The sequence below is a fragment of the Parus major genome, chromosome Z, assembly GCF_001522545.3.
Source record: "Parus major isolate Abel chromosome Z, Parus_major1.1, whole genome shotgun sequence".
Lineage (NCBI taxonomy): Eukaryota > Metazoa > Chordata > Aves > Passeriformes > Paridae > Parus > Parus major.
Window position 1 is genome coordinate 74303699 of NC_031799.1, and position 24285 is coordinate 74327983.

General features: G+C 44.7%; 1 protein-coding gene across 4 annotated transcripts in view; it reads left to right on the plus strand.

Moving 5' to 3' along the window:
* The window catches only part of PAX5 (paired box 5), a 135641-nt gene that overhangs the window by 56076 nt on the left and 55280 nt on the right, over positions 1–24285 (plus strand). For 2 of the 4 annotated variants that reach the window (XM_015615426.2, XM_015615427.2), the window contains exons 7-8: positions 11804–11860; positions 15841–15970. In XM_015615426.2, coding sequence (XP_015470912.1) covers positions 11804–11860; positions 15841–15970 — 187 coding nt within the window. The remainder of the gene's footprint in view (positions 1–11803; positions 11861–15840; positions 15971–24285) is intronic. The other 2 variants (XM_015615428.2, XM_015615429.2) reach the window with 1 other exon arrangement.

Below are 24285 nucleotides of genomic sequence, written 5' to 3' on the forward strand. Positions count from 1 at the left end.
AAGCTGTGCTCCTCCTGGTCAGCAGAAGTGGCAATTGGCCCCTTGCTGCAGTTGTAGATTCCCTGAGTGCTGGGCTTTGCTGCTCATCCCCATGGAAAGCCATGTCAGGGGGGTTGGGTGGTGTGTGAATGTGCTGCTCCCACCTGGGTAGTGCATGTGTGTGCTGTGAAGGTGTATCCACACCTACTGCAGCCCTCTCTGCCAGCCAGTTGTGCACTTTAAAGATTACTCAGAAGAAAATCTCAGGCTGGCGGTATTTTTCCTTGGCTAGTAGAACATTTCAGTAACAGTAAAAACTAAACAGGTAAACAAAAGATGTGGAGACCAGTGCTCAGCTGTAACATGGATTGCTTCACTAGGACAGAGCAGCAACCTCTGGGAGATGACAGTAGCACTTGCTCCCATCTCCTTTCATGAGGTGTTTTTTCTGGAGCTGCTCCATACACAAAGCACTTTGAGCCTCAAGACTGTGCTGTCAGCTGCTGTCTCCAGTTCAGCATCATCAGGTTATTCTGGTGATAGAGCTCCACCATCTGTCCCAGATGCTTTCATGTGACACCTGTGCTGCTGAGAGGTTGAAACCTCCTCAGGACAGAGTGTCTTCTCTGAGCCCTATGTCCCTTCATTGCACTGCTGGGCATGGAGAGGGATGCACAACCTTCTCCTTTGGCTCTGCTCTGGTTCAGATTGAAAAACAAGAAAGAAACCTGCCAAATCAATTTTTTTTTTTTTTTTTATTTTATTTTTTTTAATTTATTTTTTTTTAATGGAAAGGCTTTTCTTTTAAAATAGTAGGAGAAAGCTCAGCTCTTTTGGTCAGTACCTCCTCTTTGCATACCTACTCCTTTGCCCTTCCTTGAGAGTATATTTTAGTGCATGAGCTTCTGAAGACCGCACAGAATTCCGTGCGTGTACCACCTTGCTGTGTCATGTTGTGTTGGGTAGTGACAGTCACAGCAGATTTGTTGTATGACACCTGTGTGTATGCTGTGTGACAGTGGGGCTGTGAAGGCAAAGAGTTTTCTGGGGAAGGAGCATGACAGGAACCATGTATCCAGCAAACGTCTTCCTACATCAACATCATCCTTGTGAAAAGCAACCCTGCAGCTTTCAGGGGCAGCTGAGGATGTCTGAGGAGTCTGGAATTGAAATGGCTGTTTTTTGTGTAAACAAGAGAGGTGGATAATCCAGGGGTTTCCCACTCTCCTGTCTGGCACAGAGAGGGGGATACCATGCACCCCCACTTCAGCTCAATGCCCAATGCCCCTTCCCAGAGGTACCTCCCTGTAGAAGCAGGTGGTGACCAGCTTTCCCACTTTGTCTAAAAGTAATGTGCAGCACAAGGTCAGGATTTCTCCTGCAGACTTTGCAGAAGGTGACAGGGAGCATTTCCTGCAGTCTGCAAGATCTTGGGAGCATGATCATGCTGAAGAGAAGCTGCTGGTAGAGGAGAGAGCTGGCGTTTCACTGCACACACCCTGCTGTGATGGCATTCAGTGTAATGAGACCAAGCTGGGGAAGAGTAAGCACACACATATTTCAGGGATTTCAGACTACATTTGAAAGACTGCAACTCTCCTAGTGCCTGTTAGGGAGTTAGGGAAGCCTCAGTGATGCCCAGAGCAGATTCAAATGATGCTTCTTTCGTAGTCTGAGCATTGGAGTTGCAGTGCTACATTCCTCAATTCACATGACTCTGTCTGGGGACTATCTCTGTCTCCAGGGCTGCTAAATATGAGTCTTTTTCCTACACAGGGGAGTCCTTGTCACCTTCTCTTCCCTTTGACCCATCAAAGAAGAGGAATCCCAAAATACCAAGATAGACAGCTCCTTTGAGAATTGCATTGTATTCCTGGTTTTAAACATCCCCTTTTTTCCTCCTGACTGCTCTCAAATATGTCTATATGCAGAAATACAAATTCACAAGTTAAAGGAAAGGCCAACATTGCTGTGGCTTGTGCTCCCACATCTCCTTTGTCCTTGTCTCTTTTCTCTTTTCTCTGCCTAAACTGGGGAATGACTTCTCCCCCTGGCAAGCTCTCCACATTGTGCACAGGCTTGTGCAAAGGAAATGTTGGTGACATGTGGCATGGTCAGCAGCTGGCAAAGGCAGACCAGCTCTCCCCCACCCTAGAAGCTCTTCAGGGACAAGGATGCTACTGAGGATGAAAGAGGTGTGCTTTTTCCCTGAAAGCCTGATATCTTGGTTTGAAAGACAGGTGTCTGCAAGGAAGGTGGAAACCTCCCTTGGAATGGAAGAAATATGACCTCTTTCCCTCTGAATTATTTAAACTTTGAAATCATGGGGCTGTCAGGCAGGAGAAGCAATAACAGTTCTTTACTAGAATATATATCTATTTCTATATAAAACAAGGCAAACAACAGCAGCACCAACAGAGCAAAGCAGACCCCCAGTCCCAGCCCTCCCTCGGCAGCAGGCACTTTCCCCTTGGGTGCAGTTCCGGGCACGGCCGGCAGGGGCGCTGCTGGCTCCCGGCCGGGCGGGGAGTGCGATGATTCCCCCACGCCTGCAGGGGGCGCTGTGGCCGCGCCTCCCTCATGGATAATGGCGGCCGGGTTGGGGAAAAAGGGGCTGCAGCAGGAACCTCGGAGCGGCACCAGGGACAACCAGACTCCAGAATAATGTAATGTACCAGAAAATCCACAGCTGTGGAGAACTGGGGGAGTGTCCCGGCAGGCAGCGGGCGCTGGGTTACAGTGGAGTGAAAAACCCAGAGCAATGGTAGAGAAGTGGCGCGGCTGGGCAGCGGCAGCCTGGCTCCCAAACTTGGCAGGGAGAGGCTCCCTTGCAGGGCCATCCTGGGGTTTCTCCTGAGACACCCGAGTGGCTGGTGAGGGTCCTTTGTTTGGTGAGGTCGGATATTAATAGGGTCCCAGTGCAACGGTCCCTTTCATGAGCAGAGCTCCACTCACGGTAGGACAAGGCAGCAGGGAATGGAACCTCATGGTAGTAAATTCCCACAGCAGCCGGAGCCTCTCTCCCCTCTGATGTGCAGAGCAGGAGAGTCAGAGGAGCTGAGCCCAGTCCTCCACCCCCCTGCCAAAATCTCACAGTATCTCTACCCTTCCAAGGAGAACCACACCCCAGGTGAGAAAGTTGAGCCCTCCCCCACTTGGCCATTTCTTTTGTCTCAAGTACCAGTCGTTAATTCTCTCTTAGCAGCAGTTGGGAAAAAATTCCATGACAGAAATAAACAAAAGGAAAAATATCCTAACCTCCAACAACTCGGGAAAATGTTTGGGAATTGCAGGCATAGCACCATCCCTGTTGGGTAATGCTCAAAGGGGATGTTTTTCTAAAACCAAATTTCATCTCAGCACCTTCCACTAGCTTTACAGCCAGAGCTTAGTGATTGTATAGAACACAACATCTTGCAAAGGCAGCAGGTGTTCTCCTCCAGAAGATTTTCTGTGGCTTCTAAGTGTGATAGAGAAGTAGGAAATCTAAGAAAACCTTTCCCCGCTTGTTACCTTGACAGAAGATTTCACATTTCTTTGAAATGTGGGAACTTGCATCTCTTTGTTTATTGTGTGTTTTGCAATAAATAATTTCTTTCTTTTTAGTTTAGAGAGATAAACAAGGTCCTTCACCAATATCAAACAATGCCATGTAGCAGCACAAGTTGGACAGTTATGTCAAAATCAATCAACTTCCTTATGCCTATGTTAGCCCCACAGGAGAAGGAAGGGCAAGTCTGTGAGTGAACACACTTACCTGTCAACTACTGCCTGGCCAATTCAGATTATATTCAAAGTGAAGGGCTTGCACCAGCATTTGAAGAATGGAACAAGACTTCTCCACTTAGTCCTCAGTAAATGTCTGGATCCCACAGGCTCTGACAATGTTCGAGTGCATTTCCCAGTCCTCGTTTGGAAATCACTGCTGTTTTACAGTCTTTACAGTGGGCTTTCTCTTAATCTGTCCATCACCTTGTAATCGACAAAGATGGGAGTATGCTCTCCTGAGGAACCTGATGTGCTAAAACATCTCAGAAGGAGCCAAACTCTTCATGGGGGTTCAATGGGAACATGACAGACAGGGGCATGAACTGACATGGGAGAGGCTCTGCAGGGTCCGAAGTTGTGCAGTCTGTGGTGATCACTGTGGTGATTTTCAAGACTCACCTAGAGGAACCCCTTCCAACCTGGGTCATACCACCACCTTGCTGCTCAGCCACTTTATTCATTCCAGTTATTATGATGTGTTTAAGGAAAACTTTTGTGTTGCTACAATGAAAAGTGTTGTTAGTGTGGAAGAGTTCACCCAGTGTACAGGATAAGATGGAGGATTGCTTGGCATGCAGTGCCAAGGAGTCTGAGAAAATTGCTCAGAGCAAAGCCTGGGTTTTCAGAAGACTGACATAGTTTTGGGTTGCCTTTTTTTTAGTATGGGATTGAACAAAACAACCTACACCAGTCTCTGAATGATGACAAAAAGCAATTGTGGAGCTAAGCCAGTTCCACACAAAAGGGACTGATTCAAAATTCCTCTCTGCACTATGAATAGTGGCTGCTTAAAATGTTTTGGCAGCAGAATTTTCCAAACAAACAAAACAAAAAACCCCAAACCTGAGAGAACTTATGCACTAAGAGAGTAGATTAACATGTAGGAGGATGATTTCAGCTCTGCTCCTCTCACCCTGAAAATGGAATGAAATAAGGGCAATATTGGAGAGGGAAGGGCTTCTCCTGCAAAATCCCCTCAGGGCTGAACTCAAGTCCAAACCAGTCCAGATAAGTCATGCACAAAGGGCTGAGAGAGAACAAGGTCCTGGAGGTGATGAGTGCATTCCTGGAATAGGAGCTGGGGAGTGAAGCCAGGCATAAAAACTGCACTTGTCAGATGCTCAGTTAGGCTTGGAGTATTTCACTGGTTATTAGGACCTCTCTAAATAATTGAAACACAGGATTAAGTAACGAATTAAATTATGTTATACAAGAAATTGTCATCAGATTATGTAGCTGATGAATGACTTTCAGGCATTGTCAGACTGTGAGGCTTGGTAACAGTGGGAGATTTTGTTGATTGCACAGCCCCCATGTCAGTGTTTTTGTTCAAGGGGTTCTTTGGTTCTTGTGACTGGAGAGGAAATTTTGAAAATATAACCCCAAATACTTCTCTGGCATAAGAACTGGAGTAGCTTTTGGGGTGGAAGAGGTGCTTAGGTAATACTGGTGGTGGGTTCCCTTCTGATTGCCTGATGCTGTTTGCTTGTGGTGATGTTCTGCTGCATGTGTGGTGCCCAGGCATCCTCTGCAGTTTTAGCAGCAGAACAGTGATTATTACAACACCAGTGTGCCTGGCCGAACCTGTCTTTCCAATAGAAAATTGGTTTTGATAAAAATGGAAATGTTTCACCAAAACCTGTTGTCTTTGATGATTTTTCTGTATAGAGGTCTGTTGCTGAGGCTTATCATGATAGTGGGGCATCCAGCAGCAAGAGTCTCTGTGTGTCATCAGACAGTCTCTTTACTTGGAACCAGCACCCAATAGGTATCCTGACTTGTCAGCTTGTCTCTGTTTTGCTTAACTTTTTATATCAATATGCAGACAATTTCTGGTGTTTGTAAGTATAATTCTGAAGATGATGGGCAGGTAGGGCAGACAGAATGTTCCTGAGGTATGGAATGCTGTCCTGCCCGTCTCCATCACCTTGTCCTGGAGCCTTCACACTCTGGACCTGTTGCTGGTCAGATTTGGTTGTCAGTGGGCCTCGGATAATTAGCAAAGGGGAAAAACAGCTCAAGATTTACCCCACAAGATAAGTGGGGTTCCTTGCCTATTCATCCTTGCTGAATGTTACATCAAAGCAAGCACTGCATCACTCCCCTGATGTTCCCTTGCCTAGGGCCTCCATTTGCATGAGGCATGCCTGCAGCATGCATGAAGGGCAAGGAGCATCTCCCTCACTCCACATTCCCAGCAGCCATCCTGACCCTTTTTGTTTTCAGGACAAAGCACTCTGGTTAAGATATCCAAGCCAGTCACTTTGCCTGCTGTCAGTGCACAGAGTTTGTTCAGTTCCTGCTGCCTTTCTAATCCCAAGGACATGTAATCAGAAAGTGCTGCATAATGCTTCTGGAAACAACACTTGCAGTTACACAATCACAGAACTGTTAATGTCGGAAAAGACCTTTAGGACAAAGTCCAACTGTCAGCCCAGCAGCACCACCATATTCATCATTAAACCATGTCGTCACTCATATCCACATGTTTTTTGAACACTTCCAGGATGGTGTGTTCCATCACTTTTCTGGGTAGCCTGTTTCAATGATTTACAAACCTTTTCATAATATTTCTTTTCCTTATATCCTACCTTTTCCTGTATTTTCTACCTCCCCAGGCACAGAACCATACAATGATTTAGATTGGAAAAGACCTTTAAGATTTCTGTCTTTTCCATAAACATGCTGTAATGAAAACTGGTGTGCAATATTGTGGCCCTTTACCATTTTAGTTCAGGTGCAGGGGAAGAAATGAAAGAACAGCTTTGAATAATAATGAGAGTTTTGTTTAATGTGGTTTTTTTGTTTTTTTTTTTTTAGTTTATTTTTGCTTTTTTTCTTTTAATAGGATCAGTTCCATAGTGGGAATTTGATGGGGAAGTCAACATTGTAGGGAAAGCTTCCAGCCCAAAAATGGAAGGCAGAAGGCCCCTGACTCCCACAGGATCACCAGACTCCAAGGGGCACCAACAGGAGAAGCAAAAGTCTTTTGGAAAATGAAGAATGTGTGTCACTTGGTGTTTGGCTTTGAAACACAGGAGCTCATGTGTTGACATGGATTTGTTCAGCTTGGACTTTGCAACATGCCACAAAACAGCAAACTCTGTGGCTTTCTCTATTGGCTTTCCCCTGCATAATGGTTTGGTACCCTTGTAGGTGCAGTGACTGCAGGGGCTTTGGCTACCCATGAGGCTCCTGGTAATCTGCCGCTTTGGTAGTCACACCACTTTGAGACCAGTTTATTGCACACAATGCTTAATATGATATAAAAAATGCTGTGACAGGATTCTCAGATGGCATTTGTGAAACACCATTGGGTAGTGCATGTGAAAGCATTGCATAAATACCAACTGTTCTTGAAAGTTTTCACAAGACTTCTTGAGTGTCAGGAGCCATTGGTGGGATGGATTGAACATCTAACAATATTGATGCCAGCCTCACACATTCTCAGTGTGCATTCACATTTCTGATTCATATTTCTCCATAAGGAAGTACTTTACTGTGCTGGGGGTTGTGCTTTCTTCTAGGCACAGTCATGCTCAGTGCTTCAGTGGGAGCAGAGGAGCCACCATGCCAGAGGATTGTACCTTTTCCCTCCCTCTCTGGCTCAAATTGTTAGTGTTGAGAGGGGAAGTATCCAGGTCCTGTCCTGAGAAACAGCATATTTTAACAATATCTTGTAGCAATTAGAGGCATAAAAGCCTAAATTTTGTGCTGGGTTTCCCAAGAGGAAATGCTTTTCCAGCAGGGTGAGTTGTGCTGTGCTTTATTTCAGTTGTGTGTCCTGTGCTTTACTTTGATTAGGTGTCTCCTTTTAGCATTGCACGTAGGATGGTGGAGGGTGCTGAGAGAATTCAAATGGTGCTGGGGAGAGGGCAGGAAACGGGGGAAGAAGAGAAATGCCCATGTAGGTCTGTGTGGAAAGTGGGAGAGGACTGCTCTGGGAGTAGGAGGAAGGCTGGAGAGAGGACGACTGGAGAGAAGAAACTGGAGGGGGTCGGGCCAGTTGCAGGCATTTATGTTGCAACACTAGAACCGGGAGCAGGTTCCTACAGAATCTGTTTTGGGAGTTTCTACTTTTCTAAGTAAACTGAACTGGGAGGCTCTGGCATGGAGACAGAAAGGAAGAACCTCTGCAGGATTGGGCAGTGCTGATGAGAGTGGGTGGAGGTTCGGGTCAGTCATCCTATCGTTTTGCGTCCTGCAGGAGACACAGCAGCGTTAATATTACACAGAGAGATGTCAGAGTTGTTGCGGACAAATATGTGATGTTGAAGCTAGCAAATCTCGGTGGAAACAGAGGTTGACTTTGTCGCTGTGGTGGTGCTGATGTTTCTGATCCAGGTGCTTGTTAGCAGCCAGATGAGGCTGAAATCTGGAAAGCCACCTCAGCTCATTCTGTACATTTACCACTCTTGGTAAATGAGAGAATTCAAATGGTGCTGGTTTACATATCTTTTTGGTGGAGGCTACTTTCTGAAAACTAAAGGAAGTTTATGGCTCTTGAGGACATAGTTTATTGAAGGCCCTGGCAGTGTTGGACTCAATGATCTTAGAGGGCTTTTCATCCTCAGCGATTCATGATTCTGAAAGAGGCCACTGGCCATTTCTGCCCCTGCTGGCCATTGGGAACTGCAATGGCACCATGAAGGGCTTGCTTGGAAAACACCCACCTGAGCATCTGCAGGTCTCTGCTCCCTTCCTGTCAGACCCTCCCAGACATCCAAGGACAGCAGGCATGAGGGATTGACCTGCAGGGATTTGGCAGACTGACAGGTCCATCGAGCACATGCACACTGTACTCAGGCATTGCTTTTGTTCAGCCTGCTACCTCTGACTAAGAAACAATATTAAAAACATTTCCAGCAGCCAGCATGGGCAGTGTTCTGTGCTGCTGCTTCATGGGGTTTTGCTGCTCACTATGGGCAGCCTCACTGGCACGTGTGTGTGTGTAACTGTGCACGGGTGTGATTTACTGGCCTGTGCAATGCCACATGTCTTTAAAATTATAGTGCCCATTTCCTGCTGAAATAATTTCTACATAGAGAGGCTCCTATTACAGCAAGAGGAGGATGGACGTCATGATTTATTATTATTTATGGTCCCAGGGTCTTGTTTATGCACGATGGGTTAGGTGCTCAGGATAGAAATGCCATTATGCAAATGACATTGAATGTCCTTACTGAGCCTAAATAATTTTTGTGTTGGACGATTAAACCTCATCTGTTATTGATATGGGCTGCAGTCGGGCTATTAAAGAGTCCCAACAGTACTTACTCCCAGTAATGGGAAAATTGAGAGGAAGAGGCTAAACAATTGCCTCAAGTGTGCTGTGATTGTCTGGTAGGAGTGGAACATAACGAACCCCCTGAATGGAAATCGTGTTTACTACTTAGGGATAAATAAAAAGAGAGAACACGCAATAAATTGTGCTTTGTGATCTGAATTGGTGCACCAGAGAATATGCGTACTTTCAATTTACTTATTTATTTGATTTTTTTTTTTTTTGCAGGGGTGGAGGGGGCAGTGTGATTGGGATGTAGATACCACAAGCAGCCGGGAAGGATTCCTGCAGTGTGTGCCCCTGGCTGAGTGGCTGGGGAGAGCTGTCCTCCTCGGAGCTGCGCTGATGCTGCGCCGTCCGCTTTGACACAGCTGTGCAGTCACATTTTGATCAGTGTTGATAGCTTATGAATTCCAAAATTGACAAAATTTACAGAAAAATGAGGATAATCCATCTTCCTTAGCAGCCTGTCAGGAGCTGGCTATACTTCATAATCTTCAATTACAGATGCTATTTTCAGACATTTACATGCAGATATTAGAACAAAATGAAAATGAGAAACAAAGAGTGAATGGAAATGCAGCTATTTATATGTATAAAAGAAAAACAACAGGTAAATTCTAGGCATTTAGATTGGGTTTGGGTGTCCCTTTGGAAAACCTGAGAATAGCTGCACCCACTTATGAATTGCACTATGGAAATGTAAAATGTAGTATATCGTTTCCCATATGCAGATAAGGTGAAGATTGGGTCAAAAACAGGTCAGTTATTTTGAAGTATGAGGGTAAATGTGTTCATGGCAGGGTGCATGAGCTAATTCTCACTGCCTTCAAAGGAATGTCTGGGGATGTGTACAATTCTAATTGGATTTGGGCTAAAATGAAGCACAGCTGTTAACTTCTTATAAACATATATGTATTGTGAAAGGGAGGCTCAGAAATACTCTATTTAAACTGAGGAAAAAGGTTGTACCACTGAAATCAAACTTCCACATTCTGTGAGACAGCAATGAGCCCAATGTGGCTGAAAACAAAGAGCAACTAGGGTTTGGCCCCAATTAGGTGTGTAAAGAGCATTTGCTTCAAAGTAGGATTGGTTTTGGAGTCAGCAATGGCCAGTGAAGGGAATATCATGTAAATTATTAAATGGTGTGGTGGCTGGCAGGCAGCAGTGGTGAGACTTTGATATATAGGTTTCTGAGAGCCTTTCCCACCCATATTGTGGGTGGCTGAGGAGGAGGGCATTAGGCTGGATTTTCCATTCCCATGAAATTCCAGGCAGAGCAGCAGTGGTGACTGTGCAGCTGCAAGTGGTGCTGGATTTCTGAAAGCCTGCGGAGATTAATTAGAGCTGCTTTGGATTAAACTCTTCGAACCATATCTAATGTTACAAATTTTTTCCTTTTATCAGGCTGAGGTGGAGGTTTCTGTGGACAGCCTGCCTGGCATGTGCCACTTTTGCCTCTATTTACTAACTAATTAAAAAATATTAAGATGTGATAACTTGGAGATACTTGGTGTGAGGTCTGGCTTGCTGCTGCCATCAGGGGTAAGCAGGAGGTGTGGTGGATGTGATCTGGGGGACAGCACTGTGCCTTTCAGGGATCTCAATGTTCTTTTTTTGCAATGACAGCTCTTGATGCACCATCTCTGTCAGGAAGGAAGGCAGAGCATGTGGTCGGTGAGGAGGCAGACTAAGACCTGAAGCCCCAGGCTGGCACCAAGCACTGATAGTCTGAGCTCCTGTTGAGCTGTTGCTGTATCCTGAACAGCATCGTGGGCCTGGGGGCAGCTGTGTCAGTGGCAGGAGAACACAGAAGGTGTTATTTCATGCCTGCCTTGTGTTCTGATTTGGAAAATATAGCAGATGCAAAAAGCAACATGTGCAAGTCCCAGTGGACCCCAGCTGGTAATTTTAATGGCCATTTGCCCTGTGCAGGAGATAGCTCTTGTCTGTCTCTGCTTGGTGCAGGCTCTTCAGAGGCATTGTGAGGTCTGTGCCCCACCAAAGGGATGGGGCAGAAAGGCGATACGTTTATCTCACACCTCATGGATTGCAACGTGGGTCACAGGGCTCATTCCAGCCTCTGGTGGCTCCCTGAGATTCCCGTATTAGCACCCAAGAACCAGGCTGTTTCAGGGAGCAGTCTTGTTCCCTGCTGTGTGCCTGTCTTTTCCTGACACTTCAGGATAAAATCCCAGGTAAATCTCAAAGAGACAATTTCTGTACACATAGGGTGGGTTGACTTTTCAGTGTGTTACACTCAGGCATCTTCACCAGAAAAAGTGCAGGGTGAAGCTGGTTGTAGTGTGCCTCTCTGCTTTGCTGTAGTGCAGCAGGTTTGAAAACAGTTATGAAACCCTTCTGCACACTTTTTCCTTCCATTTGCCTATCACATCCACCACTCCAAGGGGATTAATAGTTAGAAATAAAGCTCTTGCAATGGAGATGGAATCAAAACCTTACTTAGAGCAGAAACCTTCCTATATGCACTTTGCAAAGAGGTCTAATGGGAAGGGACTGTGCAGACTCTGCTGCTGCAAGAGAAGTTGTGCTGCTACTAATAGACGCACAGAGATTATTCCTCTCCTCACTGCTGCAGCCACTCCCCCAGCTCCTGTCTGCCAGAGCCAAGACAGGGCAGAGTTGGATAGGGCTGGGGAACACGTGAGATCTGGTCTTGCCCCTCCTTTCAGTTTGTCCTTCTCAGTCTCTCTTTTATATATTCCTCGTTTCACATGTCTGTGTTTTCTCTCCTCCATGCTATGGCAGTGGTGCTCCATGCTGATGAGACAGTGCGTGGTACAACCGCAGGCAGTCATTTTTCAGGTAATTTCTAGGGTAACGAACACCCGTCTCTTGCTTTTTCACCTACCAAGCAGAAGGTCAGGCTTCCTACTGCACGAGGAGGGACCCCTGGCCATGACAGTCATTCTGGACTGTTTCTCACCAGCAGCACTGCCAGCTCACCGGTGCAGGAGCCAAGTCTAAGGTCCTTTCTGCTGCTCCTGCCACAATCAGCTGGAGAAGCTCTTGGGAAGGGTTGGCAGGAGGGTTCAGCAGGAGGGTCTCGGTGGGTCCATGGGGTGAGGGGCTGCTCCATGAGTGCTGCCTTCCCCTGGGGTTTCCTTTCCTCTCCAGATGGGATGCCTAAAAGGAAGACAGCTGCCTGGGGGGAATGGGAAGAGGCAACACCACAGAACGCCTCCTGAATGGTTCAATACCCAACGCTGTGAGCCTGCAGTATCAGAGAGGTTTTTGCTTTTTCAGGGGGTGCTAGATTCTCTCCTGGACTCTCCATAGGGGTGAGGAGAGCTGCAGAAAGTACCCATGGTTTGGTTTTAGGTGAAGGCTCCTCTGCTCTGCAGCCCTGATGCTCCACTCCTTGGGGGCCAGAGGTTGCCTCTGCTGACCATCACTTTCCTGCAGCACCTTGCTGTTGGCAGCATTATGTTTCCTTTCCTGCCCACAGGCAAGTGCTGGTCACTGCCACTGTGCCAGGCCAGTGCTGGCCCTGACTCTGCTGCTTTGCAGTGTAAACTGTAACTGCAGAGGTGGATGTGATGTGAGGGGATCACTTCTCCACTGGGACTGTGTGATGAGAGGGGTTTCAACAATCAGAAGGGGTGCCCCTCAGCCTGCACTTGTTCTGCCTCAGTGCTGAAAGCTGTGGTCAGTGCTTGCTCCATGTGGTTGCTAGTGTTCAGCTGATGGTGGTTCCAAGGAGGGATTTGTCACAGTAAAGTAGCTGGAAAATCCCTTAAAATCCCACTATTCTAAGAAAAGTTGCTGGGCCATTGCAAAAGACATGTAGGTCACTTCTTCAGGAAGTATTGGGACCAAAAGCAGGGAAGGACCCCAAATCTCCATTTTGCACATCTTCAGCTCATTCCTACCACAGTGCTGCTTGGCTATGGGCTCTCCATCTGTATTGTGCTGGGTAACCATAATGCTTCTGGTCCCTCCAGTCTGCAGATGTTGTTCCATGGTTTGAGACTGCGCCACTGCATATTGCGCCAGCTCACTATGGTGCAGTGACATGGAAGAGCACAGGCTACCTCTGTTGTGACCCTTGCCAGGTTATGCTACACTCTGGTTGCTGCTTGCTTGGCACTAGAACTGGTCACTTTCTCCAAGCTCAGAGGGGTACTCATTGCTCATTGGCATGGAACTTCTAGGTCATTACAGTTAAAAGTCTTAGCTCTGGTCCTGTTTCTTGCAGGGTAAGTTCCTTGGACTCCTGAAGAGAGCCAAGCTATGGAGTTATGCATTCCCATGTGTGAGAATTTCAGTTGAGGGCTCAGGGTGGTTCCATCTGTGTTTGTAGTTTGGGATGTACACCTCCTTCCTGAGTCCTCTCATGTGACCCAGCCTGTGGCAGAGGTCACATTCCAGCTGGATGCTTCCTCCCAAACTACAGGTGTGCAGCTCTCACTTTGTAATTGGGAAGCCACATTCACTCTCTGCCTGTTGGGAGTGGTGGATCAGTGCTCCATGGGAGGATCCAAAGAGATTTTCTAGTCTTCATTTGGTGTGTTTATGGCTTTCATAGAGCAACATGGATGAAATCAGGCAGCCTTCCCTGGGTATTTGTTTGTGCCTTTCTAGAGATACCAGAAATACCAAACAGCAGCACACAAGGACAGGTTTTTCCTCTGCTATGCTGCCAGCCCATGCATGCTTGTGCATCACTAGCTGCATAGGATGTCTCTAATGTTTTGCCAGATTAGGGTTTTGGGGAAAGAAAAAAATCTAGCAGTGCCTTCATATGTGCATGTACCCTGCATAGGGGAAAGGTGGGATTGGAAAACATGGAATGCTATGGGAAGCCTGAGAAATATATTATGGTGTGATGCTGAATGAGAAGAAGGAGCTTTGATTACACTTCAAGGAAGGAGGAAGGCTGGGACCATTATTGGCATCCTCTGCAGAGGAGGGAGGTTCCCAGGGTTGTCCTCTCCCAGGAGCAGAAGTGGGGATGAGTAACAGGTGGGGTGTCTTTGAGGTAGTGGTGGTAGACAAAAAGGCCTCAGTGCATGACAGCAAGGCAAAAGTGAGGGCACAGAGGGTGTTGTAGGAGGCATGAGCTAAAATAACTTAGGAACAGGACAACTTTAAAGCAAAGGTTATGTAGGATCCTAGGAGACAAGGCAGAGGACTCTGATGCATGGGTTAGGTGCAGGACAAGGGTGGCCAGCAGGTAAAATACATTTTACCTGTTCCCTGGTAAAATGTATTTTGCATGCTCTTCTGCAAGAGGTTTGTATGGGGGATCCTTCAAGGTGACAGACAGTACTCCTGCTTCATGCAAATGGTGTCTGCAGAAAAAAAACATGTTTCGTATAAACATTATATGGATACAGGATTATCCATGTAAATTAACTTCTGTTTGAGTGAGACCTGAGCTACAGAGACACCGGCACATATTCCTGGCCAAAACGCTGAGTTAGTGGCAAGCACTATATTATGTGCTGGGTTGTCACAGAAACCTGCAGGAAGGAGAAGGATGTATTCACTCAGATAATCAGTTAACTTATCAAAGTTAACTTATTTTGATGTCTCATCTCTGCTCAAGGCCTAGTTAGATGGGGCCTTGAACAACCTGGTCTAGTGGAAGGTGTCCCTGCCCATGGTAGGGGGTAGGATAAGTTGCTTTTTAAGATACCTTCCAAACCAATCCAGTGTGGGAATCTGTGTTTTCTGGGTTTTGTTTTGGTTGCTTAAAAAAACCTCCACATGATCCTGGGTTCATCTGCTTTTCTTCATCTCTGCGCAGCTTCTGCATTGACTTAATCTTCAGGAATTCATTAGGGATTGGCATCACAGTGGTTGCTCTTCAGTTTACCTGTTTCCATTGCAGCTCTTTATTTGAAGTCAATCTCCAGTTGATAAGGGCATGACTGCTGTCTCACAAATAAGGGATTAAAACTTAAAGGACAGATAGCAGGGAACAGAGAACTTTGAAAGAAAACTTCACAGTTTTGTGGGAATGATCTGGACAATAAGAAATCATTGAAAAAGGGCAGATGAAGATAAGCTTTGTGCCATGTACATACACATCCTTCAGATGCATGCATTGATCTCATCAGCTATAGAATGCTGTAGCATTAGCTAGCTGATTCTAGCATAAGCAGAGACTTAAACAGGGTTATAGGACACAAACACTCTGATTTCTGAGGATCTGTGCTTGCTTGCATTGCCTCTTTCAGTTAATTAGATGAAGAAATTATTTGAAATGGCACAGTGTCCTTACCAGAGTCAGGTGATTGATTTTTAAATAACTTGGATTTAGAAACAGTTAGCTACAAATGCATCCCATTAAGCAAACTCTTGTATATACATACCTTTTCTTTCCTGTGAGAGGATGAAGAAATGCAACATTCCCAAGAAAACCTGTTCCCACGTTCTCATTAGTGCATGTCCCCTCAAGTGCCAGCACTAAAATGTGGAGAGTATGGAGATTAAGAGGCATGAAAATTTTTAGCTTGCACTTGGCAGGTAATCTACAAATTTTCCTCTTTCAGGAAAACCTTATTATATATTAATGAGTTTGGCTTTGGTTTTATAAAGAAAACATATTTTGGTGTTCTTCATCAACACTGGTGATAAGCAGGGTTCAGTAAGTCCCATTTACTGAACAACTTGAATGTTGAAAAGCCCAGTGTAAATGGACATTGCCTTTAACACTGGCTGAACAAAGGATTTTTGAGTTCTGTATTGCATCTACTTTTTTTTGGCACATGCAAAAAAAAGAAGCTCTTGATTAGTAATTTTATTGCCACTAAAATATATTTTGTTTCTTTTTCCAGGCAACTGAGTACTCAGCCATGGCCTCACTAGCTGGTGGATTGGATGACATGAAAGCCAATATAACCAGCCCTACTTCTGCAGATTTGGGAGCGAGTGTTCCTGGGCCTCAGTCCTATCCTATTGTCACAGGTAAATGATTTTCAAACAGTGATAAGTAGTGTGAATTGTGTGTACTTTCATAGTGCATGATGAGGTCCTTTATGGAAGAATTGTGTCAGTTGTGGAATCATTTGCTCAAAAAGTCTCTTTTTGAATGTGGTTTCATAGGAACTCTCATTGAAAGTCAGCTGCATGGCATGTGTAAATTGTTTGTGTTTGCAGCTGACAGATGGAGTATCAATTCCTCTTGTTCGTGAAAGGAGGTGCCCCTCCACCCCAAAAGTACGTCCTGAATAGCACCACATCACTGAAAAGCAGACTGCTTGCCTCTGCTTTTGGGTTTTTGTGCTCATTTTTCATAAATGCACCTGGTATGTTTGACTGGATGGAGTTTTTATGACAGTTCAGACTAGCTGGAATTTTGGAAGCTGATTTTATACCATTTCTGAATTTTACCTGTGCACTAAAGTTGAACATTTAAATGAAAAGCAAAGGCTTTTTGTTTTAGGAATGCCAAAGCATCTCCAATTATTCAGCAGGTGTAGCTGAACAGCTAGAGTCTGATAAATGCTTTGGTCACCTATTTATCTGGGATTGACCCCATTGCTTGCAAGGAAGTTGATAAAAATCTTATTAAATCGTGTCCCAAATTAGTTGTGCAAATCAGACAAAAGGAGGGCTTTTGAAATTTAAGGCTCTGTGTTTCATACGAATGTTAGCTCTATGTGTTACTGCTATGTCTAATCGGTGCAAATTTCATTGTATTTCTCTGTTTTGACAAAGAGTGGATGTAATACTTTATTTTGTAGCTACCATGGAAGATGATACTGTTTTTTGTAAAGTATTGCTCTATCTTTAAAGCCTTACAATCTCATCTAGCAGAGACGTTTTGAAACCAAGTTTTGTCACAAAGTTGTTTTAATCCAATACAGCATCAGTCTTTTCTTGACAAAGTTAATGAGGATTCAAAAAAGATTGGAGAGTTAAAGAAATAGTTGTGTACCTTGAAGTGGGAGGGGAGAGACTTCTTTAATATCTGTCTTGTTCTGGATGGGTGGTTTGAATGTTGGACTCATCAATAAGAAAGGTGTCTAGGGGTGGATGGATGGGCAGAAAGAAGGACTTCTGGAGGTGTGTGGCTTGTAAGATGTAAGGAGATAGAGCATTGATATAGATATATCTATGTCCATCAGGAGTCTGTGCTGGAACCAGTGTTATCTAATATATTCATCAGTGATGCAGACAAAGGGGAACACAGGCATCCTCAGCACATTTGCAGGTGACACTAAATTGAGAGTGCAGTAACACCCCTGAAAGATAGGGTCATTCTGAAGGGACTTGGAAAAGGTCTGGAAGTGGCCCATGGGAATCTCATGAGGTTAAAAGAGGCCAGATGCTAATGCTGCACCTGGGTTGGGCTACTCCCAGGATTGATCCAGGCAGGGAATAAACAGACTGAGAGCAGCCCTGGGAGAAGGAGTTCTGTGGGTGCTGGTGGTTGAGAACTCACCCTGCCCTGGCCATGTGTGCTGGGACCCAGAAACCCCCTTGTGCTGGCCTGGCCCCCAGCGTGGGCAGCAGGGGAGGGGGATTCTGTTCCTCTGCCCTGCTCAGGTGAGACCCCACCTGCAGAGCTGCCTCCACACCTGACACCCAGCACAGGAAGGATGTGGAGCTGTGGAAGCCAGACCAGAGGAGGCATCCTAGTTCATTAGAAGGCTGGAACACGTCTGCTATGAGGAAAGACTGAGAGAATTGGAATTTTTCAGGCTGCAGAAAAGAAGGCTTTGGGGTGACCTAAGTGCAGCCTCTGTCATCTTCTAAGGGATTGCTCATCCAGGATTTGCACCTGGCCAAAATGAGATTCAGCCAAGAGCTGTTATGGCTGGTACCTCAGCAACACTTCTTTTTTTACGCTGGTTTAAGCACTTCTCACATGTCTCACATTGTTACTTCCTTAGAGTGTTGTGAGCTGATAGGTCACATTTGTTAGAATAAAACCAGCTACAGAGGTGATGCTATGGAGTTCAAAATGGATTCCACGGAGGTTCTCCCTGTGATCTTACCTACACTTGAGCAAAAGTTCCAATGTTAAATTTGATAATTTCCTCAAAAACATGGAGCAGGCTTTATGAACAACAGGTAATAGCAACAAATCTGCCATTAGTCTTAAATATGTCAGAGTGACAGCTACAATAGCACACATTTTTCAAGATGCTGGATATTTATATTTTTAATTTGACAGTGCTGTGGAGTTTTCTATCAACAGCATTCATAAAACGTAGATTTACATGAGCATATCAAACATCTTCTAAAACCTGTGCCTTTGGACATATTTTTGGAGGAAGTTGTCTACCTGCTATACTTTCATTCTTTTTTAATAGCCATAGGAATTGTTTTGTGCTGGAAATGCTCTGGAAGTGCACCGAAATTCCTATCATGATCCGGGCCTGTACTGTATGCCTGAGGCATGCTTCCTACTCTGAGGTGTCATGTGGAGCTGAAAGGGATGTGCAGGTTGTCAGAAGCCAGAAGGATTCAGTAGCAAGCTATACTTTGCAATGTGCAAGACATGTCCATTTCAGTACACCTCCTGGTGCATTTTTCACTGTAGGTCTGGACAGATTGCTCTATTTTCTCCCTAAATGTAAGTCATCTTTTCAGTCACAACTCTTTCTCTAGCCTGTTTCCTTGGTGGGACAGGGAATTTGGTAAAGGAGACACATTTATTTCCCTTTTAAGTCTAAGGTGCATATTGCCATGGCACTTTCATCTATGGTGGGTGTCTCTGAAAATCAGGAACTGGGAGATGGTGCATAACAGTGGTTATGAGTGCAAGGTCCAACAAATGTCTGCAAGCCTGCCACCTACTCTGCTTTCTCAGAGCTTTTCTTGTGGTCTGTGGTCTGACCACAGCTGTGGTAAAATCCAGTGATTGGTTTAGTATTTTGTGGCTGGGATGGGCAGGGGATGATAAGCGTTCAGTAAGGTAACAGTCCCTGGAGGAAGATCACCTTTGTATCAGCCCCATTTCAGTGATAAGGCCCTTATTAATGGGAGAAATCCTGCCAGAACCACCTCCTGGTCCTTGGCCCCCTCAGTTCAGAAGAGCCTAAGCCTCACAAGTCGATGATGGCATTTTTCATGTGAACTGCTCCTTACTGGAGGAAAAATGGCCAGCCCTACCTCTGGTCTTCTCTTGACATTTGGAGAGTCGCACTGCTTTTAATTTCTTCATCTTTTTTTGAGTGTTTCCACTCTTCCTTGTTTCATACAGGCTGTCCTGTGGTGTATGAGAACAAACTCAAAGAGTGAAACTGAAAGCCTTGGGAGGAAACATGTTTTAGTATGCTAGTTAGTGTGTTTTCCACTGTAAAAGTGAGGGTTAATTGGATAAAAGTCCAGCAAATATCCAAAGTCTGTGTTTGATGATGTTAATGCCTTAAGGTCAATCTCACTTCTGTGTTAATATTCCAGATAATAAACAATTTTGGAACAGCTTCAGTGTCATGAGACAAAGAGGTGCTTAAAACACTGTCAAATGAGTTATGGTATCCAGAGCAGCATTGGTGGGAAACATCTCTTCTACCAGGAGCTCTTCTGGTTATATGTGTGGAGCAGAGCTGTGAACACAATTGCATGATGTTTCAACACAGAATGGGGCTATTGGTAAGGCTGAAAAGTGGGCAAATAACTTGAAATATGAAAACCAAGAGTTTGAGCCAGGAATACTTATGTCCTTTCTCCTGTTCAAGCTTAATTATTTATTATGAGAACTCTGCAGTAGTCTGAACTGCCATATGTGAAGAAAACTTAGTCTATTTCATGTTTTTAACCTTAAATCTGTAAGATTATAAAGTAATTTAATGGAAATAAGTCTGAGAACAGAACTATGATTACAGTTCTTCATTGCTTTTGTTACCAGATTGTGGTGTAGGTGACAAAGCAGAGATTTAAGATAACAGAGATCCTCTGTGCACTTGTTGGTAGAAGAACGTAGTATTTCTCTTAGGCAGCTAGCAGATTGAAACATATAGGATAGATCTTGAAAATTAAAGGATTGCTTAAATATTGGCATTCATGCCAGTATTTGTTGCTAAGGAGAAATGTAGTCACAGTTCTCAGTACTGCTTCATCCACCACCTCTGTTGTGTTGTGGATCACTGGTGAAATCTCTGATTAGAGAACCAGTTGCTTTCTTTGCATTGTTTTTATGCTGCATTAAATAATAAGTTTAAAAAACCCTTTCTGTCACTGTATTCTGCTACAGCCTGTAAGTGCTCTCTGCATTTACAAACCAATGACATAGGCCCAGCACATTGCTGCATTGTCAGCAGTTTCCAAGCAGCCTGTGATTGTTACTAATTACCTCCAGATGCATTTTCCCTGCTTTGACTTGCTGATTTCAGTGTGGTTGGTGTCACTTTGAGAGGATAAAGCCACATTAAACTGATATCTTTAATGTGGCTCTCCAATACTGCTCTGGGCGTGGATTGATGAACCTGCAGCAGCCCAGCTGTGTCCAGCAGCAGAGTCAGTATGTTCTTTCAGAGCCAGGAGTGGCTGTCAACCAGCCTCATCTCACCCAGGGGCAGAGAAGCATTATTTACTGGACTGGGGTCTGATGAGAACTCTATATCACTTCATTAAAAGAAGTGTTACAGAGCAAAATTTTCTCAGTGGGCTTTCTGTCTGGCAAATGCTGGAGTAGAGGAGCTTGGTCTTCTTCCATGCTGGGACATGTCTATCACCTTTGGCTCACCTGCTCTTCCTCACATGCTGGGAGAGACCAAGACTCTGCCAAGTATGGACAAATTACGTCTTATCCTCTGCATTCAGACTTGCAGCCACAGCTTGGAGTGTTATGTTCCTTGCTGCTTTTTGTGGTCAGCCTTGTAGACAATGGTTCTGGAGAGCCAAATTCATGGACTTTGCTGCTCATTTTCTCTGCACATCCAAAAGGTGAGAAAAAGAGAACAAGAGGAGGATCAGAGTCAGTTTATTATTTGGAAGGATGGAGAAGGAGAGACATTCTTTGTGGCTGTCATCTTAGTTACCTGCTCTGGCTTGCATTGCTGGACACTGCCACCAGACAAAGGTGATCCCAGATGTGAAGCGGAACTGAACATAGAGCAGCCTCCTCTACCCCTGGGAAGATTTAACCTGACCTTTTCTTTACTGTAAACGTATCCAACATCTGTAGTATAATGTAGTATGTTGAGCCAGGTTATTCATAGGTGACACAGATCTGTGGCTAATGCAGGTAACAGGGATATCATCACCATCAGCTCGCCCAGTCCGGCTGGGCAGCACGGCAACAATAACGGGGTGGGTTTGCTGGAGTGCTCTAAAGGATTTTAATGTTCATAGAAAGACCATATGGTGTGAGGGGCTCCTTCCAAAGACCTAGGGACGTGGTGAGCTTCACAACACCTAGGGTTACCTGGGGTGAAATAGCCAATTGCAGCCACAGGACAGGGTTTTGACTTTATAAGTCTAAGATAGGATGACTCTATCAGCATCCTCCCCAGCACCCGACCCCCCGAGGCTTCAGGTTTATTCCCTCCATGCTAGGAACTTTGTCCAGGGTGTGATCTTTCCTATGTAATAGGTTCCCACAGGATATGTTTAGCAATGTGTATTCCTGGAATAATGCTCAGTTTTTGTAGTTAGGGAGCTAAAAATAGCTGCTAAAATGGGATAAATGCAGGCCAAAAGACAAGACGTTTCTTTCTACTTTTCTGTGGTGACATGCAGTGCTCAGTTGGCCTCTCAGCATGTTTTTTCTTAGGACTGCTCAGGCTCATCTGCTCCCTGAGTCTTCATGCTACTTTGTTTGTCATCATGATGCAATTTATGAGCCACTGTTTTGCCAGATTTTGTTGAATGGAAGGTATTACTGGTCCCTTCTGAAGCTGTGGATGAGATAGTGGAACTGCAGTTGGACTGGACACTATGCCAAAATCAAATAGTTTGCCACCACTATGAATTCTGATGCCTTCAACAGGAGGATAGACGTCACTACTCTAAAATCGCAGGCTGATTTCTTGCCAGGATTAAACACTAATTTAAATTAGAACATTTTAGCACTTAGCTCAGTGCAACCCAAAAGGGCTTCTTGTTTTTTTAACAAGAAAAGAAGTGGCAATAGGAAGCAGGTGACTTCCAGAAGAGTGGTAAAAGATGGAGGATTCATCTGAGCAACCCTAGAAGCCAGCCTTTGGCTACAGGGGTCTGGGGAAATGCCCCTGACTCCACAGGCCAGAGCTTAGGTATTGAATTTGGATTTGAACCTAGTTTTTTGCATAACCAAGTTAGCTGGGCTGGGTGAACTCCAGAATTTCTTTCTAATCTCAGCTGCCCTGTGTTTCTGTGGTTGGCTGTTTGCTCGCATGCTTCTGGGTAGGAGCTGTGTGTCATTTTTCCTTTGGTGGGATTGTGCCCAGGGTGGCTCTAGGACAGCCTGCAGTCCATGTTACTGGGACCACCAGTACCTTCTGAGGGTCTGCCTGTACTAGACAGGGCATGAGAATGGAGTAGGTGGGTAAAGAAGCCTTCTCACAAATTGTTTTGCTTTTTGTACTAGAGTTTAAGGGAACATTCTAGAGATACCACAAAACATGGAAGAAAAATATGCATGTTTTGCCTTCTTTTGGTTCATTTTTGGGGGTGATAGTCTTGCATCTTTGTATCTTTTTCCTTTTTTCAGTCAGTCATTCAGGCTGAAAAAGATCTCCAAGATCATCAAGTCCAACCAGCACTGCCAAGTCTATGATTAGCAATGTCTCCAAATGCCTACGTGTCATTTAAATCCCTCCAGGGACATCACTGCTGTGGACAGCCTATTTCAGTGCCTGACAGCCCTTTCAGTGCAGAAAATTTCCTTGATGTCCAATCTAAGCCTCCCTCTGTGCAACTTGAGACCGTTTCATCTTGTCTTGTTGCCTTCTAGTGACCAGGAAAAGATACCAGTCCTCGAACTCTTTCCCTGGGATTCTTGACCTGACTGAACCTCTCTGATGAAGATTGTAAGCACTGTGTTCCACTGGCAGAGTGGAAGCAAAAGAGAGGACATTTGGGTTGTGGAAACATCTTGAAATGTGGCCTACTTCTGTCTATGGCATTTGAAATTAGGAGTCTTAGGAGTGCACAAGAAAAATTAAGAGTTCAGACTTAATAGTGTGTGGTGAGGTGTGCACATCCAGGTAGAATATTTAACCAGTGTGGATAGGTGAGGTGGAATGTGGTCACAGACTGAACCCTTTGGCCCATGAGGGAAGGAAAGGCTGCCTTTCTGTGCCAGGTCTTGGCTCGATTCTGGGTACACATCCCACATTAGAACAAAGTCGCAACCTCTTTCCAAGTTCCACCTTCTCTTTAATTTTTAGTTTTGCTGTGCTTAAGATTAGAGTTTAACTCTGGTCTTTGAACCTAGTTCTGGCAGGAGCCAAGGAAGGAATGATTTTTCTCTGTCTTGAGCATCATTTGATCTGCCTTTTATGGACCATTTTTGGTACATCTGAGACAACTAAGTATTTTTTGTGTCTGACTGAAACAACAATATGACATTTAGAGGCAGGAAAATCTCACAGTAGATGTCTTTGAGGAATAAACAATGAAATAGAACTTTTCTCTTCTTCATGTACACCTGATGTTTACAGTGAAGACTACTATTATTTTAGAGGTGCAAAAATGTGATACAGGGTTAGTAGTTCATTAACAAGAAGTAAAAAAGGTGCCTTAATAATGATGCGAAAAGCATTGTGAAATCTGCTGGTGGCAGTTTCTGGGAGAGAAAGATGTTTATTTTAATTTGTATATTATTGTAATCAAAAAGGACGAACCCAAGAATCTCCTATCTAGCTGATTCAGCAGTTGTAGGTTGTTTATTGTCATGAATTCAGGTCTAAATCCAGATCTTGCTGACCACAATGAGAAACCTGGTTTCATTAGGAAACACTGTTTGTCCCTTCAACATGTTGCATTTACTACTTTGTATTTTAGGAGTGACTGGGACAAAAGTGTTGTAAAAAGATTTGGTGAGGAGTACTATAGTTTTGCAAATGGACTTTGCAACTGGAAATGCCAAGGCCTGGAGAATAACAGTGTGGGAAAACTTAAATTATGCTCTTTGTCTTCTGTCTTTTCTGAGAAGTAGAATTTCTGTGTAGAGATAATATAGGTGTTTATGGAGACTTGAAGGCCTGTTCTCAGATATTCTTGAGCTTCCTGTCTTAGAGACAAAAGCAGAGATCATAAAAGCACAGAGGAAATTCACAGCATTGTGAAGTATTACACCTGTGTTGAGGGTTAGGTGTCCTTTTTTTTTGTTTTGTCCTTCTGGC